Source organism: Choloepus didactylus, chromosome 11 (genome assembly GCF_015220235.1).
Source record: "Choloepus didactylus isolate mChoDid1 chromosome 11, mChoDid1.pri, whole genome shotgun sequence".
NCBI lineage: Eukaryota > Metazoa > Chordata > Mammalia > Pilosa > Megalonychidae > Choloepus > Choloepus didactylus.
Genome location: NC_051317.1, coordinates 10,655,923 through 10,677,219, shown reverse-complemented (window position 1 = coordinate 10,677,219; position 21,297 = coordinate 10,655,923). Strand labels below are relative to the sequence as shown.

The window sequence follows — 21,297 nt, the reverse complement described above, 5'->3', positions numbered from 1 at the left end:
GATAATCTTGGCTGGGCCAGGTTGGCAGCTTTATTCTAGGTATCTCATTCTACACCTGGGACCAGCAGACTAGCTGGAGGTGTTCTTCTCAATATGATAACAAAGAGCAAGAGAGAAAGTAGAGGCTCAGAAAGCATCTTTAATGCTTGGCTTAGAACTGGCCCACTGTCATTTCTGTCCATTTATTATTGGCCAAAACAAGTCTCATGGCCAAGCCCAAAGTCAAGAAGCAGGAAAGTGTCCTTTCTGAGGCCAGGGCAAGAATGTAGACTTTGAGAACAAAGAATTCAATCCACCCCAGAGAACGAGGAAAGAGCAGTTGCAAGGAAAATGGAAAATGATGAGACCAATGTGCTTGTTGAATTGAAGCCCAGAATGATATTATGAATCCCTGTTCAGTAAATGTTAAATTAGAATGGAGCACATGGTTTTGGTCATGGATGTTATACCACAGATTTTTAATATCAGTCATCTCTGACAAATAGGTGTGTAATGGGCTGCCATATGGTTTCCTCATATTATTTGATGAATCACAGCATCCAATAAGTCACTAAGGAAGATTGATTTTGTGCTGCCTAGTAGTGTATAAGTAAACGCGGTCACAGAAGGAATCTTCAGGGAGCAGTGTTTCAAAAACAATTCGTATTTAGCTCTTGCTTCTTATGTCTACTCCATGATTCAAATGCACATTTTCCTAGGTCACTGAGTAATTTTCTTTCTACCTGTGTCAAGCCAGTTATAATGTCCAAATAGATTCCAGAGCTTGAGGAAATATGATAAAACTCAAGCTATCTGAAAGAAGGATGAAGAAAAACTGGGAGTAGAGTTTTATGATTTATTCACTTTTATACAACTGTAAAAGCATCATCAGTTTCAAAATGTTACTGTTTGTTGATTGCATTTATATGCCTACAAGGAGGTATTTCTCTAAAAGCAAAGCAATTCCTCAAATTACTATATAGTGAATTGGTCACTGGCACCAAATTACTGGGGAATAAATCACTTCTGATATATCGAGACAAATCTACTTCTAGAACAACAAAGTCTGAAACTTTAAAATTTTGTGTTTCTCCATATGCACATATCTTTTTGGTTCTCTTTACAGTGAAACCAACATTAATTCATACAGACATGTATGTGAATAGCATTGGTCCAGTGAATGCTATAAATATGGTAAGTTGCTAATAGTTTATTTTATTAACATGATAGGGAGTAAATGCCATATCATGGTACTAGCAGGGAACATACCGACAAAACAATAGATGTCCTTGGATAGGACAGATAATCTTTTAGGTCTTTTTTTCTCTCTTGTAATATGAGGGTAATTAAACTTTTGGTTTAATTTTTTGTATAAAATTAATTTTTGTAAATATGCCATACTATTAAAATTCAACAGTCATTTTGTTCTCACTATGTGCTACTTGCTACAAAATAATATATAGTGCTCCACCACTTTTTAGAACACTGACAGTGTGAGGAGGGAATAGTTTGGTTCAAATGAAAAACATTTCTCAGAAGAAACAGTTCATCAGGTTTAACAATGAGTGTGTCTTTGTTTTTATATATTTTCTACCCAAATCTGAAATAAAATATATTGAAGAATATATTATGTAATATGATATGTTATGATATGAAATAATATGGTATAGTGTAGCTTAACAAACATACCATAACATGGTGATTCTATAGCTTTAAAACAGTGCTTACCAAGCTAGCTAGGCAGTAAGGATACTCAATTAAGTCAGACAGACAGAGGTGAAACTTTAATTGGTCTCATTTAGGGTAATAAAAAATATGCCACCACCCTCATCCTCCATGAAAATAAGTTTGCTTTATTTAACCACTAAACAAATTCCAAGATGTTTTTTCTTTACATCAAGAAATCCTAGAATCTTTAATATTCTGATGTGGATTGTAAATATCTAAGAGGGGGAAGCTGTATAGGTAGTGTGTTTAAACTTAGAGCTTTTTGTTTTAAGAACACTAGTTCCCAGAACTGATGCCCCAGGATCACAGTTTATGAAATCCTGGTTCAAAAAACCAGTACTTTAATTTGCATTTTTTTTTTTTTTTTTGCCAAAATGTAGAGCAGAAATTATTTAATTATCTTATCTACTGGGACATTACTAATTAGATGACAAAAGGTTTCGTAAAATAGGCTGCCTTCCCATTACTCTTAGATTGCAAATACAGAACTAAATGGAGCCATATGAACAAAGGTAGCGTGTTTAGCTCAAGTATGAGTTAATCACAGTGAGAGACCCTGGCAGGAGGGGCAGGGGAAGAGCACAGAACGGTGTGAATCAGTCTGGATATGAGAGGCTCTGTATTCTTGGGCAAAACAAAAATCTCCCAGGCTCTTTGTGTTCTTCATCATAAAATGATAGTGGATGGAAGGGACTGGAATAAGAAATATGGAAAACTCTTGCCTTCCAGTTCTCATGCTGAGCTTTTAAAAAACTGTATTTTCTCATTTATCGACATGGTTAAGATCATGCTATAATATGATGCAAGCCATAATTAGGATCAGTTAATTGAAATATGATGAACACTGAATAGTTTAACATGTTATTTATCGTACTTTATTTCTTGTTTTTCTTGCTTGCACAAGGTGGTTTATTAAATGAAATAATGCATGAAAATTGTGTAGCAGGAGAACTAGCACAAAGCAAGCACTTGATGAATAATAACATTAGCAAGAATAAAAAATAGTGATATTTTGGAAGAGGATAATAATGGCAATGATGAAGTTGAGAAGCAAGGAAGCTTACTATTGCAGAGCTGGAGGTTACCCAGGCCCAGAGAAAAAAGGTGTTTTCCCCAAACACTATCTATCAATGTAATAGTCAAACTACAACTCAGGTATTCTGGCTCCAGGAATAATAGTCTGAATTTCACACCCCACCTACTTCTCTTTGATTGAGACAACCATGTTCCACTTTAGAGAGGTATACTTGAAGGAAATCATTAGTTTTTTGTTATAATAGCAATTAAAGAATATTCTCCAATATGGTATTAGAGTATTAGAGATTATTTTAATTGGTTAATTGTATCTCCTTCGGAGCAAAGAACAACAACAAAAAGTTTTAAACAAATGCTCACCTTTCATTGGATGTTTGCCATCTGCCAGTAATGGTGTGAAACACGTCATGTGCATTCTTCTTTTCTATATGCACATGACCTTTAAGATGCCCATTTTATTATTAGGGACCTGAGCCTTTTGAGCTCCAGTTTAGGACATTTTGTACATTCTGGACTTTGTTTCACTCCACAGCAGTGGTTCTGAACCTGGGCAAGTTTGTTCCCCAGGGGACATTTGGCAATATTTGGAGATATTTTTAATTGTCACAACTTAGTGGAGTGATACACTACTGGCGTCTAATGGATAGAAGCAAGGTGCTGCAAAAATACTTCAATGCATAGAACAGCCCCCCACAACAAATAATTATCCAGCCTATAATATCAAGGTTGAGAAACTCTGCTCTGTAGACATAGAATGGGAAGGGTTGTAATGAGTGATGATCTTCTGCCAGAGCTCATTTAGATAGGGTATATTTTTCTTGAAAATATCAAATTGGTCTACAAAAATGGGTTGATCAGTAGTCACATCAGCAAAGCTCTTACTTCCTTTTGTGTTATACAAAGCCAAAGTTGCTTTGTATCATATTGGCAATGGGGGGGGGGTGGTGCGGGGAATGCTCTGCAATAGAAACCTACTGTGTTAAAAATGTTTCATCTTTTTCTTTAAAACAGGAATATACGATTGATATTTTTTTTGCCCAAACATGGTATGACAGACGTCTGAAATTTAACAGCACCATTAAAGTCCTCCGACTGAATAGTAACATGGTGGGAAAAATCTGGATTCCAGACACTTTCTTCAGAAACTCCAAAAAGGCTGATGCCCACTGGATAACCACCCCCAACAGGATGCTGAGAATTTGGAATGATGGTCGAGTGCTCTACACTCTAAGGTAGTCTTTTGGAAAAGTTAAGAAACAATTGCTGGGAATAAAACAAATATCAACCAAACCTCCTTAAAACAAAAAAGAAAATAATTTTAAGCCTACATCAGGGCTGGCGTGTTTTATCAAAATAACACAACAGTACAAAATTGGTTTCTATTTCTCATTTCAGTGAGCTTTTTCAAAGTACTAACCAGAGGTAAAACTTGTTATTTTCTGTGAAATGACAGAGAAAACTCTGTTTTCTCACAAGTGACATGAAATTTCCCCTGCCTTTGCAAGATGCTCTGACATTGTCACCAATATTGGTTTTTGGTGTGGGTGTCCGGATACTTTAAGATAGAAAAACTTAAAAGGCAATCAGTCATCTTTGGAACCACCAGTTGCTTTGCTTGGAAATGCCTCCATTTCCAAGGAAACCATTGCTATAAAAGAATTTTTGATGTGAAAGTCTTCATACATCTCTCTCTAAATTTTTAGCTGCACAATAGCAAGTAACTAGACTTAATTGTCCTCTGTACCCCAACACCTCCCCCTCATTTTATTGGGAGGCTGTTTGACTTAATTTACCTGCTATTTAGGGAAAAGATCTCTGTTGGGAAAACTTGAAGGAGGTATCTTTTATCTTCTGAGCTTAAATATTAGGCAACATTTTGAAGATTTTCTATTTAAATTATTCTATGCCATTCATCTCAGCACTCCATACTTATATGCATTTAAAATATTTTTAAATTTAAATTTCTCCTTGGTGAGAGTGCATTATTAACCATAATAGATAAGTGAATAGACTTAGGAATCAGGCAGAGTTGGCTTTACTGCTTAGTTTCTGTATCTTAATATCTCTATGGACTCGGGCAACTTTCCAGAATCTCTGTATAGAGGGATTTAGGGCCAGCCTGCTAGTGGTAGGGGTGGTGGTGCTAGAAAACTTACCTCAAGGCTCTGTTTGTTTAGTAAGCGTGTTATTTTTAACTGGGTTACTTTTTTATTAAGAGGGACTAGGAAAGAATTGATGGAGAAAATTAGGAAAGAAGCCATCACCACCCCACCCCACCCTACACACTCACAAGGTACTTTCTTTGGCCCCACAACTCAGAAAGCTATTTTTGCTTTCATTTCCTTGATTTTCTATAAATTAGAAGTAGATTCTAACCTTATAGAGTTATTTAAAGGACTAAATGGGATGATAGGTAAAATGCTTAACATAGAGCCTGACTCATAGTAAGGATAGCAGATATTAAATTTATTTTTATATATTTTCAGTAACAAGTGTGAATGTTATGATTGTTCCAGGTCCTAGTATACTGGAATTTCTAACTTCAAAATGATTCACGCTGAGTGCACTTGTGGCATAGACTTTATGACTTATATGCTACCTTACGTAGTAGATACAATACTTTAAAATGGCTCCAAACCTTTATCAGGGGTATTTCAGTACCTAGGAAAAATGGTCACAATTACAAAAGAGCCTGATTGCATGTATTTTGTATCATCGTGGGTTTCATTAAATGAGAGAGAAAGGCAGACTGTAATTAGAATCTATTGGAATTCAAAGTGTGATAAATCAGAGCTCAGCCTAGCTTTGGAAATAATAAGTTAGTCATACCCTCTGAAGTCCCTTTGTCTTTCTCATAACATTATAGTATTTTTTACTTCTATTAATTTGTGGAAGCATTACAATTATGGGAACCACCTAAAAGATGTTATTCATGAGATTCAATCAAACTTTAAATGAGTTAGCAATATATAGAGATGATTTTATTTTGGTTGCTTATCTACATCACCTGTGAGTATGTGTATGTGTATGTATCTGTTCATATATGATCTATCCATATTCTTTTTAATTTGTTAGAACTAATCCTGATAAAACATCAAAGTTAATTGTGATTTAATCTATAAATGAAATCAGTATTCTTTTTAGAAGAGCATATTAATTATTGAGTGAAAATGAGTGAAGCCTACAGCTTTGGAGACATTCAAATTTCAACTGTGCCACAAGCTATGTGACTTTGAACAAGTTCAACTACAAGATGGGGATAATAACACTTACTAAATGACAAAACAATTCACTTTAAACAGTGCCTTGCAGACAATTAAAGGCTCATTAATTAATAGTTATATTTCAAGATCTGTAATTGGTCTGTTATTATAACCTAGAATAATAAAACCTCTCCGATTAAAAGGCTTTTTAAAAATAAATTTTCATAAAATAGCATTTTATTACTTCAACATTGATATCTATATATTGTAAAAAGTATAGCTAACATATGAAATTTTAAAAGTCATCAATACATCACCATTACTAGTTTGGAATATGTTCATATTTCTCCAAAGCCCTGTGAAACATCTGCAACTCCTTTAAATCTTCTACCTCCTGCAGTCCCAACCTATATTGAGACACAGAAAATCTGTGTGCTTGATAAGTACCAAGACACAAAATGAGAATCACCGACAAACATTGTACTAAAATGTATGTGTATGCGTGCTTGTGCATGTGTGTGGGTATTTAACATTCTTGTATGCCATTCTTCTACTCAATAACATCCTATTTAATGGCTTCATAGTGTTCTGTTGTAAAAAAAAAACAGCTTTGTTGTATAATATAGAATCTTTTCAACTCGCATATAGTAATTTAAAGTGAACAGCTAACAAGCACTTACAAACACTAGGTCCTGATTTAATTAGTAGATAAGATCTGAGCATTATTAGCATTCATTTACATGCAAATGGTAAATGAGCTTAAGTTCTTAAAATAGCTCTTCCCTTAAGTAAGTTAAAAGTATTAACTGAGCAATCTCATGTGTGTAATTACTTTGGGGGAAAAAAACAAACACCTCAAGTGATCATAAATTGTGGATAAATGGAGAGTTGAGGTGGATAGGATGCTATTGTTTGGTCTGTGGAAATGAATAGACCACATTAAATCTTAAATAACTTTCTCCTGAACTTGGTGGATTTCTTCAGTGGGGATTGCCTTGTGTTATCGTTAAGAATGCGAGATAGACTCCCCAGGAGAAAAAAAAAAGTCTGATTAAAGGTCATTAGAAATCATGCTAATATATTTTTTAAAATTATGTTTAAAATATAATATATTTCTATTTAGGTTGACAATTGACGCTGAGTGCCAATTACAGTTGCACAACTTCCCAATGGATGAACACTCCTGCCCCTTGGAGTTTTCTAGTTGTAAGTAATAATTCCTCTATATTCTGTACCTTCTCTCACCTGTAGACCATCTGACTGCAGTGTCAGTTAATTGGGAGGGATGCAGAAACTTGTAAAATTATATTAAGCAATGTTGTTGGCCTAGGAGATTTTTGATTGTCCCTTTCATCATAACCCCAGCTTGTCCACATTAGGAAGATCCTAGCAAAAGAATGGATTTATCATGAATTCCAAATACATTTCATTGGGCTACTATCTTTTAATAATTTGCTAATTGTTCCCTAGAGCGCTTTGTGGAGAAGGATTGTAAGGCCAATCCTGGACTCAAAACAAAAGTGTGCAATGGTTGATTATACATTTCCCTCATAGGCCCAAGAGGGGAGCATTACTTACTGCTATGAAAATAATTCTGTTCCCATTACATCGTCCATAGAAAGTTCTTAAATACCATCATTCTTTTCCTCAGTTTTCACTCCCCCCTCCATAATTCTCTGAGGTATATCCTTTCTTCTTTCTTTCTCCTTAATTAATAAACATGAAATAGGCAGAATTGTACCAAAATGACTGAGATGGAGGAAACTTAAGGGATCTAAAGCAAAGCTGTGAAACAGCTCCCATAATCAACTTGTCTTTAGAAAGCATTATTAGTAGACAAATGTTTATCCACTTTATTCACTATATATTGAACCTCAATTCCATGAGGTAAGTACTATTCTCAAGGCAATAAGTGATTAAAAAGCAAAAAGATTAAGAAAATTGTCCAGGACAGGTAGTCAGGAAATACAGTAACCAGTACATTTTCCCACCTGTCAGCAAAATGCCTCTTTCATGAAGCATTTATTCTCCTTGCCGAATGTGATTGATCCACTCTGAATTACCATAGTGTTCACTGGGATCTGTTCCTTGGCAATTCCAGTTACTGCTTTTATTTGTAGATTTCTGTTTACATTAAAATGGAGTCACAAGAAATTGAGAGAGAGATTAATGTATATGGTTGTGGTTATTCTCCCCAACATCTTCTACTCCAGTTGCATTCCCTAAAGAGGTATTGGAGTGTGTTCTTCTCTCATTAGTTTCTGTTTCTTGACTCAAAACCTTTCCCTATTGACTCCCATTCACTCTGAAACCATATTTTAAATATCTAGTATGTATTTTATACTGGTCTTTTTGCATATATTATCCTAGACAATGTAAAGTATGCAAATGGGTAATTTTTAAAAAATTTAATATTAGTGATTTTAATTCTAAAATATTCATAACATAAAAATAATTTTAACCATTTTAAGTGATGTTAAGTATATTGACAATATTTTGTAGCTTTAAGCACTATCTATTCCTAGACTACTTTCAACATCCCAAATCAAAATTCATACCCGTTAAGCAATAACTCACCATTCCCTCCCTTCTCCCTCCCCTGGTAACTACCATTTTGCTTTCTGTCTTTATGAATTTGCTTTTTATAAGTATTTAATGCAATATTTGTCCTTTTTTTCTGGCTTATTTCATTCAACAAGAGTTTTCAAGGTTCATCCATGTTGTAACATGTGCTAGCACTTCATTTCTTTTTATGGCTGAATAATATTCCATTGTATGGATATATCACATTTGGTTTATCTGTTTATTTTTGATGGACACTTGGGTTGCTTCCAACTTTTGTCTGTTGTACATAATGCTGCAGTGAACATTAAAGGGTAATTTTGACCTTTTGACTTTAGACTCTTACTTCTCATTAAGATATGGCATCATTGTATGTATTTCCCCTATTGTGATGGTCTTCAATCTAGGATCCTCGTGTAATTCTTAACTCTATCTCTCTCAAGATCTACCTTGTTTTTAGAAGACGTTACTACATAGGTTCATTTGTAATAAATTTTAATGTGTACTTTCCCATCTCATGCCAGATGGCTATCCACGTGAAGAAATTGTCTATCAATGGAAGCGCAGTTCTGTTGAAGTGGGTGACACAAGATCATGGAGGCTTTATCAATTTTCATTTGTTGGACTGAGAAATACCACTGAAGTAGTGAAGACAACTTCTGGTAAGGTGCACTTGAAAAGAATTTTGAGTCACCCTTTCAAAGGTAAAATTCTAGTTGATATGATTGAAAATATTCCATTACCTGTTGTTCTAGTTTGCTAATGCTGCTGGAATGCAAAACACCAGAGATGGATTGGCTTTTATAAAAGGGGGTTTATTCTGTCTATAATGATATTCAGAAGATTAAAGGAAGCATTTTAATTTCCTGGAGAAAATTCATATTGGTATTCTAGAAAAATAGATGAATGTAAATGCATGCTATCAATTTCACAATTTCAGTCAAGTAGCATTCAAATTAAATTAAGGGATTATGTAATTTCTTAAAGCAAAAATTAATAGCAGTTATTTAAAAAATAAAGAAGAAAGATTTGTTAAAACATGGGTGGTCAAAGATAGGTTTAATGTTTCCTTATAGGAAATATGTTTATATAATATATTGAAAAAGAAGCATTTAAAATGCTGCAGAAATGTGATCATAGTGAATGTGGAATAATTCCCCAATTGGTAATTCAATATTAAGTTTGAACTGATTCCACCAATGAATAAAGGACTGGGCTCTGAGGTCACACAGTTCTGGGTTCAGACCCCAACATCATAAATTGATAGCTATAAAGATCAAGCAATTTACTAAATCTCTCAGATCAGCTCTCCCATAATCCCAATGTGTATAAAACATACCTACATCACAGGGATATTATGTACATGAAAAACCAAAAATAAAATGCTTAGAATAATACCTGGCACTAGTGAGCACTGAATAAATAGTGGCTATTACTAATATTAATTACGCTTATCAGGTGTGCATGGGCCTAATGTGGTCAGGACTTTGGGTTTCTCAAGAGAAGCTAAAGCTCTGTATTTCTTATACGAAATCTCATGATTTTAATGGTATTAAATAAATTTATTTAAAATCCCATGTAGGCCAAATTAAACATATTTTTAGAATAGATCTGCCTCATAAGTGACTTTGAAACCTCAGCAATGCTGGGTATATAATTCATGTAAATTACTCCAGCTAATCCTTTAAAAAGTCTGTGAATTTAAATATGCCCCAATTCAAATATAAACATTGTTTTCTCGGCTTACCATCTGTTAAGGCATGTCTTTTGAAATGTATTTCCATGAGTTGAGCTGTTTTCTCTTGATTTACTCACACATACCTGATTTTTTTTCTAGAATTCATAGGATATTTTTGGGTTGACTAATTTGGAATAAGGCCCTCATCTATTCTACAGAGAGAGGCAAAATTAAGGAGCTACCCAGAGATGGAAATCTAGGATTCTACTTTCATTTATACCATATTCTAAATCAGAGTTATCTGACCCTAACGTTCTTAACATTTGCAAGTTTCTCATAAAGCCACTCTTATTTTGCAAAAAGAATTTAAAAGACTGGCAAAGTAATAGTAGAATATATTTTTAAAAAGTGGCCTTCCGCTCCCTTATTCACAGGAAATCCTGATGATCAAGTACCAGAACAGTCATTTATTTGATCCAAAAACTTAGGTTCAGGCTTGCCTTAGAACTGAAGCCTTCTATCTGTGAAATAAGGAATACTTGTCCAAATAATCTCCAGTTTTGCATGCTTACAGAATGAGAAGGTGGGCATTAAGTTCTGCTGCATTTTCATATTTTTATAATTATCCTGGCCCCCTTAAACAGAACCCACAAACTCAAGACTAGCAGAATATTAATTTAGTCATTTTGAGTCCAGAGTGGTAACAAGACCAAATAAATGATGGTGGGGGAGGAAGTGAATCGGTGGGGAAGGAGGTGGTTTTAATCTCAAAGCTTGCTTGACATCATTCCCTCCTTAACGTCTCATTGAGAATGATCTGGGGCATTCACTGTTCATTAAGTGACACTTCCTGAAAAAAAAAAAAAATGATCTACTTAAAGCATGGCAAGAATTACCAAGGCTCCCCAAGGCGATTAATCTTCCTAGGGATATTGGGGCAAAACGGCATTGAATAGTAAACTAGATTTGCTATTGAGTAGCATCATTTAATTGATCTCATTGAATCCCTTGAGAATTGTAGAGTAGTGGTTAGCCTCCACATTGGTCTTTTCCATGCCTTGTTCCTGCTGATTTGTATTTTGTGTGCAGTATCATTTTATTTGCCTTTGTAAAGAGAAAAATGCTGAATTGAAAAAGAGTGTTGACCCTGAGAGGCAGCCTGGTTGTTGTGCCGGTTAATTTTGTAATACTTGAATTTCTCTACTTGAATTTTGTTTGGTTTCTGATGTCATTCTTATCTTCAAATCATAGCTCAATAATTAGTTAATACCTAAAAGACAATTATATTTAAAACTTTCTTGGACAATCATCAGAAGATTGAATTTATATTCTTTTTGAGTCTTAACCAAAATAGTAGTATAACATGTTTGCTCCTAGATTTACAGTAATTGTATCCTCCTTTAAGAACCTTTTTTTATAACGCGGGAAAAATATTGCTTAAAATTTGACATAACTGAGTGCAGGATTTTCTAGCCTTCATTATTCAAACTCAATTTTCTTGGCTGGTATATCCAAGTGGTGCCTTTCCTGTTGCTTCCTTAATATTTTTTCTTTAAATTAATTCATTGTTTTTAGCAAAATGAATGTGTTTTAAAAAGGAAAGTTCATATTAGGACCATAATTGGAAAATTAGGCTCTGTTGAAGCAAATAGAAATTGATACAGAAATATAACAAAAAACAAACAATAATGCTATTTAATTCTATGTGGATATAGTTGTATTCTCCAGACAATAGATTTGTTGAGAAAGAGAGAGAAAAGAGAAAGAAAAAGAGGTATTAGCAAGAAAATAAAGTGCAACTAGCAGAGTAAAACATTCTTTTTTGGTATAAACAGAAGGGATAGAAGAAACATTTCGCAAAACAGAATTTTCCCACCGTTTAATTCAGTACTATTTGATAATCCTTGCATCTACCACCAAAATCATCTGCTTTACCACCAGTGGTATTTGTAGCACCCTTGACAATAATATTGCCTTAGTGGGATATTGATAAGATGTAGGAATACCCTTAATTTGTAGTCAATACATGAAAACAAATTCTCTATCTGTCTATTCTCCTCCCATCCATCACTTCTTCCTTTTTGCTCTATTTCTGATAGTAGCGGCATCATTGCCCCAGTGAGCCAAGTGTGAACATTCAGACTCAAACCTCTGCCTCTCTCATCTAATAAATCACTTATGCCTCTACAAAGCCTTGTGCAGCAATGTCCTCTTTTCAGTTGTCATCACCAGTGCCCTAGGTCACAATTTTGTATGTTCTCATCTAGACTGTGTCATGAGCCTGTTATGTCCCTACTGTCAGTCTCCCTTCTACATTGCTTATACACACTGATCATAAAAATTAGCCCTTACTGAACACTAACTGCATGTTGTGATAAGCATTTTATGTAAATGACCTACTTTAACTCCCATAACCATAGTCATATTTACTCTCATCAACACTGGAGGTACCACTGCAGGTGAGGAAATGGAGGCTTCAGGGCTCATGTACTTGCAGGCATCAGGTATGGAAGCTGGAACATAAACTCAACTGATTTGCTCCCAGAATTCATGTTCTTAATCACTACATTACTTTCCTTCCACTGTGGCTGAATGAGTCTTCCTGAAGCACAACTTTCGTCACATCTCAGGAATTCTGTAAATTCTAGTTGCAACCCTGCCCGCCACCATCATTCTCCCTCCCCCTCCAGTGCCTCAAAAATTAAGCACAAGCTATTGTCCCTAATATGTAAGCAGCTGATCTCAGGAAACTTTCCAGCTTTCTTTTCTGTAATTTCTCAGCTCGTGTCAGAACTAATCTGCTAATATTTTCTTAAAGATAACTGACAAATCTTATATCCACATTGAATTTCAGTTTTCTTTCTCTCTTGAATGGCTTCTCAAATCATCCCCACCCTCTCTAAGTCTTTAAGGCTTAGAAAAGTGTTAGCTCCTCAGTGAGGCCTTTACTAGCTTTATACTGATAGAAATATATGTCTTTCATCAATTAAGTAAGAAATGTAGAGACCTATCATATATTTTACCATTCTGCTTTGTTTATTATAAAACAGAAGAGTTTGCCATGGCCAGTTCAAAAATATCTCCATGATTTTTGGTATCAAACAGAACACATTCACCCATGTTCTCAGAAATGTGAGCTGGAAAAGTGGGCAAATGAGTTTCTTAAGGGAATCTGTATATTTGGAATCCAAATATTATCACTATGAACCAGAAGTGAATATATCACATTCCTCCTTTATTCAAACACCATTAAATCTTCCATATTTTCTATAGTAATTTATCCCAAATGTCAATGTGTCATGAAACACATTCATAATTTTTGGCATGCCCATATACATGAACAATGATTTACTTCATATTTGTCTTTCACCCTACTCCCCACTTTTTTAGCTTAGATTTCATGTATTAGTTGTATTTTTTTCTAATTTCCATGACAAGAAACACATAAATATGAAAATTATTAGTTTACGTACCACTGAATTCATCTTTCATTCCGCTATTGGCATTTTAGAAACACTACCACTGTGAATAAAGTCCATGCTTATTGCCTGGTTTCTAAAACATGTATAGTCCATACTGTCTCTTCATTTTCCAACAATTCTCCTTCCTTCCCTGAGGTTTCTGGATAGGTTGCACCCATTTTAGGTCTTTGCTCATTGTGAAGCCCCGTTTTCATTGCTTAACACCAAGCTCAACTCCAGCCTTCTCTCAGTAAGCCTACACTGCCTACATCAATATATACTTCTCGTCAAATAATTCCCCAAATAAAAAAAAAAAAAAAATCCTGGTGTCCTATCATGTTTCTTTTAACTATCAGCTTTATTAAGATATAATTCCAACAAGTTACAATTTACCTATTTAAAGTGTACAGTTCAATGCTTTTTGGTATATTTACAGAGTTTTACACCACAATTGATAAAATGGGTATTTTTTTAAAGACTTACACTTATGGTAAGGAAGAAACATAAATATTGATTTTAGTTTTCCTTGGCTTACATGAAATGAATATCTTAAGAATCTGGACACATCTTCCACCAAACTATTTTCCAGGAGAAAACCCTACCTGGAGTATATGAAATTGCCTTGTCTCACATCTCATTGCATAACTAATAGCACTAAGTACTATTACTTTTTAAAATCTCTGTTTAATAGCTCTTCCCACTGTTTATTTGCTGTTATTTTATTTAGTAATTTTTTGTGAATTTATCCAATGTTTTAGTATTCAAATTATTTGAAAGAAAGCATACTTTACAAGTTAAGAGGTCGGCTCTCATCAGACCTAAATTTAAATCCCAGCTCTGCCATTGAGTAGAGGGACACACCAAAATCTTTGGGCAAACATTCACCTCCTGAGTTTTGATTATTTATAAAATGGTAGAATGGCTATTAAATTTTTAACATGTATAGAATGCCTGAGCAGCATATAAAACCTAAGAGGGCTTACTAACACACCATGTTTTATTTTAGTTGTTGGTAAATCAAGAAACAGTCCTTGTTCTAGGAGAGAACATGCAAAAATTTGTTCATCATTAAGGTAAAAAATTGGGGGGGAAATGGGGGGAAAAATTCATTATTGATTGGTCATTCTTTCAGGGGTTTAAACAGAAGAGAAAATCCTAAATGATAGGAGAAAATTAATATCTACAGCATCAGTCATGCAGTCTGTTGCCACTTTTTGAGCCAGAGAAGGTTGTGAGCCTATTTTAGTCAAAAATAAACGTTTCAAACTACCTCTAAGCATGTAGTATCCTAAAATAAACCAGCAAATGACTGCATAATAATAGGTCATTATTTTATTTATAAGCTTCAGTTTATAAAAGTTAATTCTTGATTTTAGGAGGGGATAAATTATGAACTTTGTAAAAACATATGGGCCAGAAGAGGCCTTGGAAAAGTCACTTGCTCTCTCTGGAATAAAAAATAAGTGCATTTGACTAAATGCTTCTTTGATGTCCTTGCCCTTAGCCTTTATTCATAACCACAATGACATAACCAAGGTTACACTGTAGATGTCCAAAGATAAGAGCTGCTTTCTTTATATATTGTTTTTCTAGAACATTTTTTCCTTCATCAAGTTACCCAAATGTTTTCAAAACAAGTCAAATGCTAAAACAAACTTCTTGACATTTAGGATTTTAATTTAGTAGGAACAACACTCCCCCTCCATCTATGTGGTTCTTAGTGGTAGGTTATTACAAACATAAAAAAGAATGTTATCCGAAGTCACAACACATTTTCTTTCAGTTGCAGTACTGGAATATTCATATACTACATCTGAAGTCAGACATTTAACTTTTAAATTCCAGTGTTGCCCTGACATGAAATTGGGAAGATAGAGTTTGAGGGGTAGAGGGAGATTGCCTGGAAAGGTCACATGATCCACAGAAAATTGCTTGGATTCAAAGTGATACACATCATGCTCGCTTGCAATCAGTTTTTGAGAACCAGTTGCATATTCCCGTGCAGATAAAACAGGTCAGGGGAATGTAGTCTACTGTATTCTAAGAGGGGAGAAATAGGTTTAATGACTTTCTAAGTCTGTGCAATATGCATTGTATCATTTTACTTCTCACAACAAGCCTCTGAGAAAGACGTTATTTTTCCATTTGATAGATAAAAAACTGAAGTTTGGAGGGAGCAGAGTAACTTGTTCAAGAATATGAAGTCAGGAGAGTTTTTGATTCAGATCCAAAATTTTTGACCCACACCTCTTGTAACATATTAGGTAAAGAGCTGAATTAATTAGAAGAAAAAATGTCAGTGCTGATCTTGACAATAGCCAGTTTTACAAAGAAAATGCAATGAAGTATTAGCACCAATAACCATATATATATATACATGCAATAACAAAATATTAATCTGTAGGAAGAGTAAGTATATTTAGATAAAGCAAGAACATAAGCGACAATCTTAAGTTAGCAAAGACTATCCTTTCATTTTTCAGGAATATATTAATGCTAAAGAGGAATTATTATTCACTGGTCAAGGGGACCTATGGGTCACTATCCAAATTCATTCTTAATTAAGAAACTTTTGGATCCAGTGTATTTATACAAATGTGTTCATTTAGAACAATCTCATCTGAAAGAAAAAGCTAGTAAGATAATTGCATAACTACTTCTTACAGTAATTTAGAAGATTATTATCTTACTTTGAAAGATTATTAATTTTTTTATTAAAACAATCTATTAAAGAGTCAGGTCAAGAAAACCTTAGTTCTTATACAAACTGTTGGTATTTCCTAATTCAATTGAAAATCCTATGTTTTGCTACCTTTAATGCATCCACATCAATGTGGCATATAGAAAAGTTCCTTCTGGTTCAGCTGCTTCCCACAAATGAATTTAAAACATTAAATGAAGTTATTAAAATGTGAGAGAAATGATGGAAATTAGCCTACAGAGATCATATTTTACACACCAACTCATCAAAATTTCCTTTCATCAAATATTTTGTTAAATGATTGCTTTCTTATTTTTGTATCTTTAGAAAATAATGCATTGTCAGCATTGCAGACATGCAAAATTAAGCAAGTCGAAGCCTGGAAAAAGTAGCAAATAGCAATGAGGAAAATAATTGGGGGGATTTGTTTTTTGTGTGTGTAATTTAATGTTCTTTAAGAGGGAGATTATTGTGAAGGTCACAACACATTGCAGTGGCTGAGCAGCATTTGTTTACAATTCTCACCACAACTGATGTAATGTCACTTTTAGAAAATCAAACACGGTCAGTTTTTTTAGCACATTCAAGAAGGGCAGAAATAAATCAGAAGATCAAAAGGAAAAGAGGATTAAAAATATATGAAACATGGCTTAAAATGTTACTTTTATTTATGTTTACATATGTGTGTCTCCACCATTTTAAAAAAGATTGGCAATGCTTTACATTTAACATGGGAAACATATCCTAAATATCAAATTTTTCACATTTTTGTCCTCTAACTTGAATCCAAAACTAACGCCTCCTTGCTGCACACCCTCTCAGAATGATGACAAAGAGAAATAGTAAATATAGCATATTCTTAAATGTATAGTCCTACTCCTCCTGCGCATATACACTTCTCTGTCAGCTCTATAAGATGATGCCTTTATTTATGAATATTGGAGTACATAAATAAGTGACTGCTGATAAGACTTAAAGAGGAAAGCCTCATTTTTTTTTCTTTTAAATTTTTATTGGGATTGTTCAGATATCATACAATTATCCAAAGATCCAAAGTGTACAATCAGTTGCCCTGGTACCCTCATACAGCTGTGCATCCATCACTGCACTTAATTTTTGTTCAATTTTTAGAATCTTTTCATTACTCCAGATAAGAAATAAAGTGAAAGATGAAAAAAGAAAAAAAAAAAAAAAGAAGAAGAAACTTGAATCCCCCCAAATCCCTAACCAACCCCCTCAATTGTTGACTTGTAGTGTTGGTATAGTACATTTGTTACTGTTTATGAGAGAATGTTGAAATACTACTAACTGTAGTATATAGTTTGCAATAGGTATATATTTCTTCCCTATATGCCCCTCTATTATTAACTTCTAGTTGTATTGTCATACATTTGTTCTGGTTCATGGAAGAGTTTTCTAATATTTGTACAGTTAATCATGGACATTGTCCACCATAGGATTCAGTTTTATACATTCCCATCTTTTGACCTCCAACTTTCCTTCCAGTGACATATATGACTCTGAGCTTCCCCTTTCCATCTCATTCACGCATCATTCGGCACTGTTAGTTATTCTCACATCTTGCTACCTACACCTCTGTTCATTTCCAAACATTTTAGTTCATCCTAGTTGAACATTCTGCTCATACTAAGCAACTGCTCCCCATTCTGAAACCTCATCCTATATTTTGGTACCTTATATTTCATGTCTATGAGTTTACATATTATAATTAGTTCTTATCAGTGAGACCCTGCAATATTTGCCCTTATGTGTCTGGCTTATTTCGCTCAGTATATTGCCCTTGAGGTTTTGTCATCAACCCATTTTTTTTTTAAGATGGTTTTTTTAACACACCATACATTCCATCCTAAGTAAACAATCGATGGTTCTCTGTATGGTCACATATTTATGTGTTCACCACCCTCACCACTATCTATATAAGGGCATCTACATTTCTTCCACAAGGCAGGAAGGAGAGTCAAAGAAGGTAGAGAGGCAAAAGGAAGAGGAAAAAAAAATGACAGCTAGGAAGTAGTGAAAGAAAAAGTAACCTTAAATCAAAGTAGAGTAAAGAGTCAGAGAATACCACCAATGTCAAGTGTCTAACATGCCTCCCCTATCCCCCTCCCCTTATCTGCATTTACCTTGGTATATCACCTTTGTTACATTAAAGGAAGCATAATACAATGATTGTTAGTTACAGTCTCTAGTTTACATTGATTGCATCCTTCCCCCAATGCCTCCTCATTTTTAACACCTTGCAAGGTTGACATTTGCTTGCTCTCCCTTGTAAAAGAACGTATTTGTACATTTTATCACAATCGTTGAACACTCTAGATTTCATCAAGTTACACAGTCCCAGTCTTTATCTTTCCTTCTTTCTTCTGGTGTCTCACATGCTCCCAACCTTCCTCCTTCAACCATATTCATAGTTATCTTTGTTCAGTGTACTTACATTGCTGTGCTACCATCTCCCAAAATTGTGTTCCAAACCATGCACTCCTGTCTTCTATCACTCTATAGTGCACCCCTTAGTATTTCCTGTAGGGTGGGTGTCTTGTTTACAAAGTCTCTCATTGTCTCTTTATCGGAAAATATTTTGAGCTTTCCCTCATATTTGAAGGACAGCTTTGCTGGATATAGGATTCTTGGTTGGCAGTTTTTCTCTTTCAGTATCTTAAATATATCACACCACTTCCTTCTTGCCTCCATGGTTTCTGCTGAGAGATCTGCACATAATCTTATTAAGCATCCTTTGTATGTGATGGATTGCTTTTCTCTTGCTGCTTTCAGGATTCTCTCTTTGTCTTTGACATTTGATAATCTGATTATTAAGTGTCTTGGCGTAGGCCTATTCAGATCTATTCTGTTTGGAGTATGCTGCGCTTCTTGGGTCTGTAATTTTATGTCCTTCATAAGAGATGGGAAATTTTCATTGATTATTTCGTCTATTATTGCCTCTGCCCCTTTTCCCTTCTCTTCTTCTGGGATACCAATGATATGTACATTCTTGTACTTTGTTTCATCCTTAAGTTCCCGGAGATGTTGTTCATATTTTTTCATTCTTTTCTCCATCTGTTCCTTTGCATGTAGGCTTTCAGGTGTTTTGTTCCCCAGTTCTTGAGTGTTTTCTTCTGCCTCTTGAGATCTGCTATTGTATGTTTCCATTGTGTCTTTCATCTCTTGTGCTGTGCCTTTCATTTCCATAGATTCTACTAGTTGTTTTTTTGAACTGTCGATTTCTGCCTTATGTATGCCCAGTGTTTTCTTTACAGCCTCTATCTCTTTTGTGAAATCTTCTCTAGACCTTTTGAATTGCTTTAGCATTAGTTGTTTAAATTCCTGTATCTCAGTTGAAGTGTACGTTTGTTCCTTTGACTGGGCCACAGGTTTGTTTTTCTTAGTGTAGGTTGTAATTTTCTGTTGTCTAAGCATCTGATCTCCTAGGCCACCCCAATAGGTTTTCCTAGATAAGAACAGGCTCAGGTCACAGAAGGGGAAATATTCAGTGTCTGGTTTCCCTGGTGGTTTTTCTTGGAGGATTGCTACACCTGTGCTTTTCTGCCTGGCAGGTGCACCTGTCAGCCTGTCACCGGCTGGTGTAAGAGGGTGTGGCCCGTGGCTCTCCTTCCTCAGGCTTTGGGGTCTGGTTCCGGAAAGGCAGGCAGTAGAACTGGGCCCCTCCCTTTTCTCTTGGGAAGCTATGCCCCCTCCAGAGATGTCATCTGCATATCAATAAGTTCTTTGTTTCTCTGACTCTGCTGATCAAAGTGTTTTGATTTTAAAATGGCTGAGGCTGTCTTTACTGTAAAGCGCTGGGGGCTGAAAATGGCTGAGGTTTTCTCCACAGAAAGAGAAAGGGACAGAAAAGTTCCCAGGTTCACCCATCAGCCAGAGATAGCACCTGATCCTCTGGGCTTCCCATCCTGAGATAGATATGTCCCCCAACTCTCCCAAGGTCAGTTGTCACCAAAAGCCTCTGTCTGCTTGTTGAGGATTTGCTGTAGCTATTGAGCAGTTAACATTAAAACCCCAGTTGGAGCTGGGATGAGAGAGTGCTGCTTTCTAGCACTGTGAGGCTTCCATGAGGGAGGAGCTCTTGGCTCTCAGCTCTCAGTGCCGGTCTGCAGTTTTACTTACAGATTTTATGCTGCGATCTCAGGCATTCCTCCCAATTCAGGTTGGTGGATGATGAGTGGACAGTCATGTTTGTCTCCCTGCAGTTATTCCAGGTTATTTACTAGTTTTTTGGTCATTTATGGATTGTTCCGGGGGGGGACTAACAGTCTTCCACTCCTTTCTATGCTGCCATCTTAGCTCCTCAAGCCTCATTTTATATTACTGACTTCACTGGAACAGTTTCAAGCAGTATTTCTAATCTGGTTATATTCATATGAATAACAGCACCTTTCACCTTGATTTTCATCATTATATCAATTGTTCACTGCTAAGTGGTGAACAGCTATGTGATATAGAAAAAAAACCGTGTAATCTATGAGCTGTGTAATAGCTCCTTGTTAATGAGATAACACAACCACAGACACAAATTGTGACCACCTAATGATTACATTTCCTTAGTTGGTGATATCTTGTTCCCAGTATCAGTGACTGAAACTGAAATTAAATTGATATGTAAATAAAATTTTAGGACTAAACATTAAAGATCGAGTCCAATTCCAGTTTAACAAATGGGTAAATTATTCCAAAAATGTGAAGTCAGAGGTTGCAAACTGGCAGCCAGTGGTCTATATGTAGCCTAGAGCATCAGTCATTAGCCTGAAAAGAGTTAAATTTTATTTATTTTAGCCAACATGAAACAGTTGAGATATTTCATATGAACATCTATTTGTTCTGCTCCTCTTAAACATATGGGCGCTCATTTCAATGTGAAAACAATTAGTTACAGATTGTCCCTATAGTGGCACACAATATCCAGTTTATCCACGTCCC

General features: G+C 35.2%; 1 protein-coding gene across 2 annotated transcripts in view; it reads left to right on the top strand.

Moving 5' to 3' along the window:
• The window catches only part of GABRG2 (gamma-aminobutyric acid type A receptor subunit gamma2), a 116,775-nt gene that overhangs the window by 27,535 nt on the left and 67,943 nt on the right, over positions 1 to 21,297 (top strand). For both annotated transcript variants that reach the window (XM_037799433.1, XM_037799435.1), the window contains exons 3-6: positions 1,106 to 1,173; positions 3,754 to 3,974; positions 7,069 to 7,151; positions 9,032 to 9,169. In XM_037799433.1, coding sequence (XP_037655361.1) covers positions 1,106 to 1,173; positions 3,754 to 3,974; positions 7,069 to 7,151; positions 9,032 to 9,169 — 510 coding nt within the window. The remainder of the gene's footprint in view (positions 1 to 1,105; positions 1,174 to 3,753; positions 3,975 to 7,068; positions 7,152 to 9,031; positions 9,170 to 21,297) is intronic.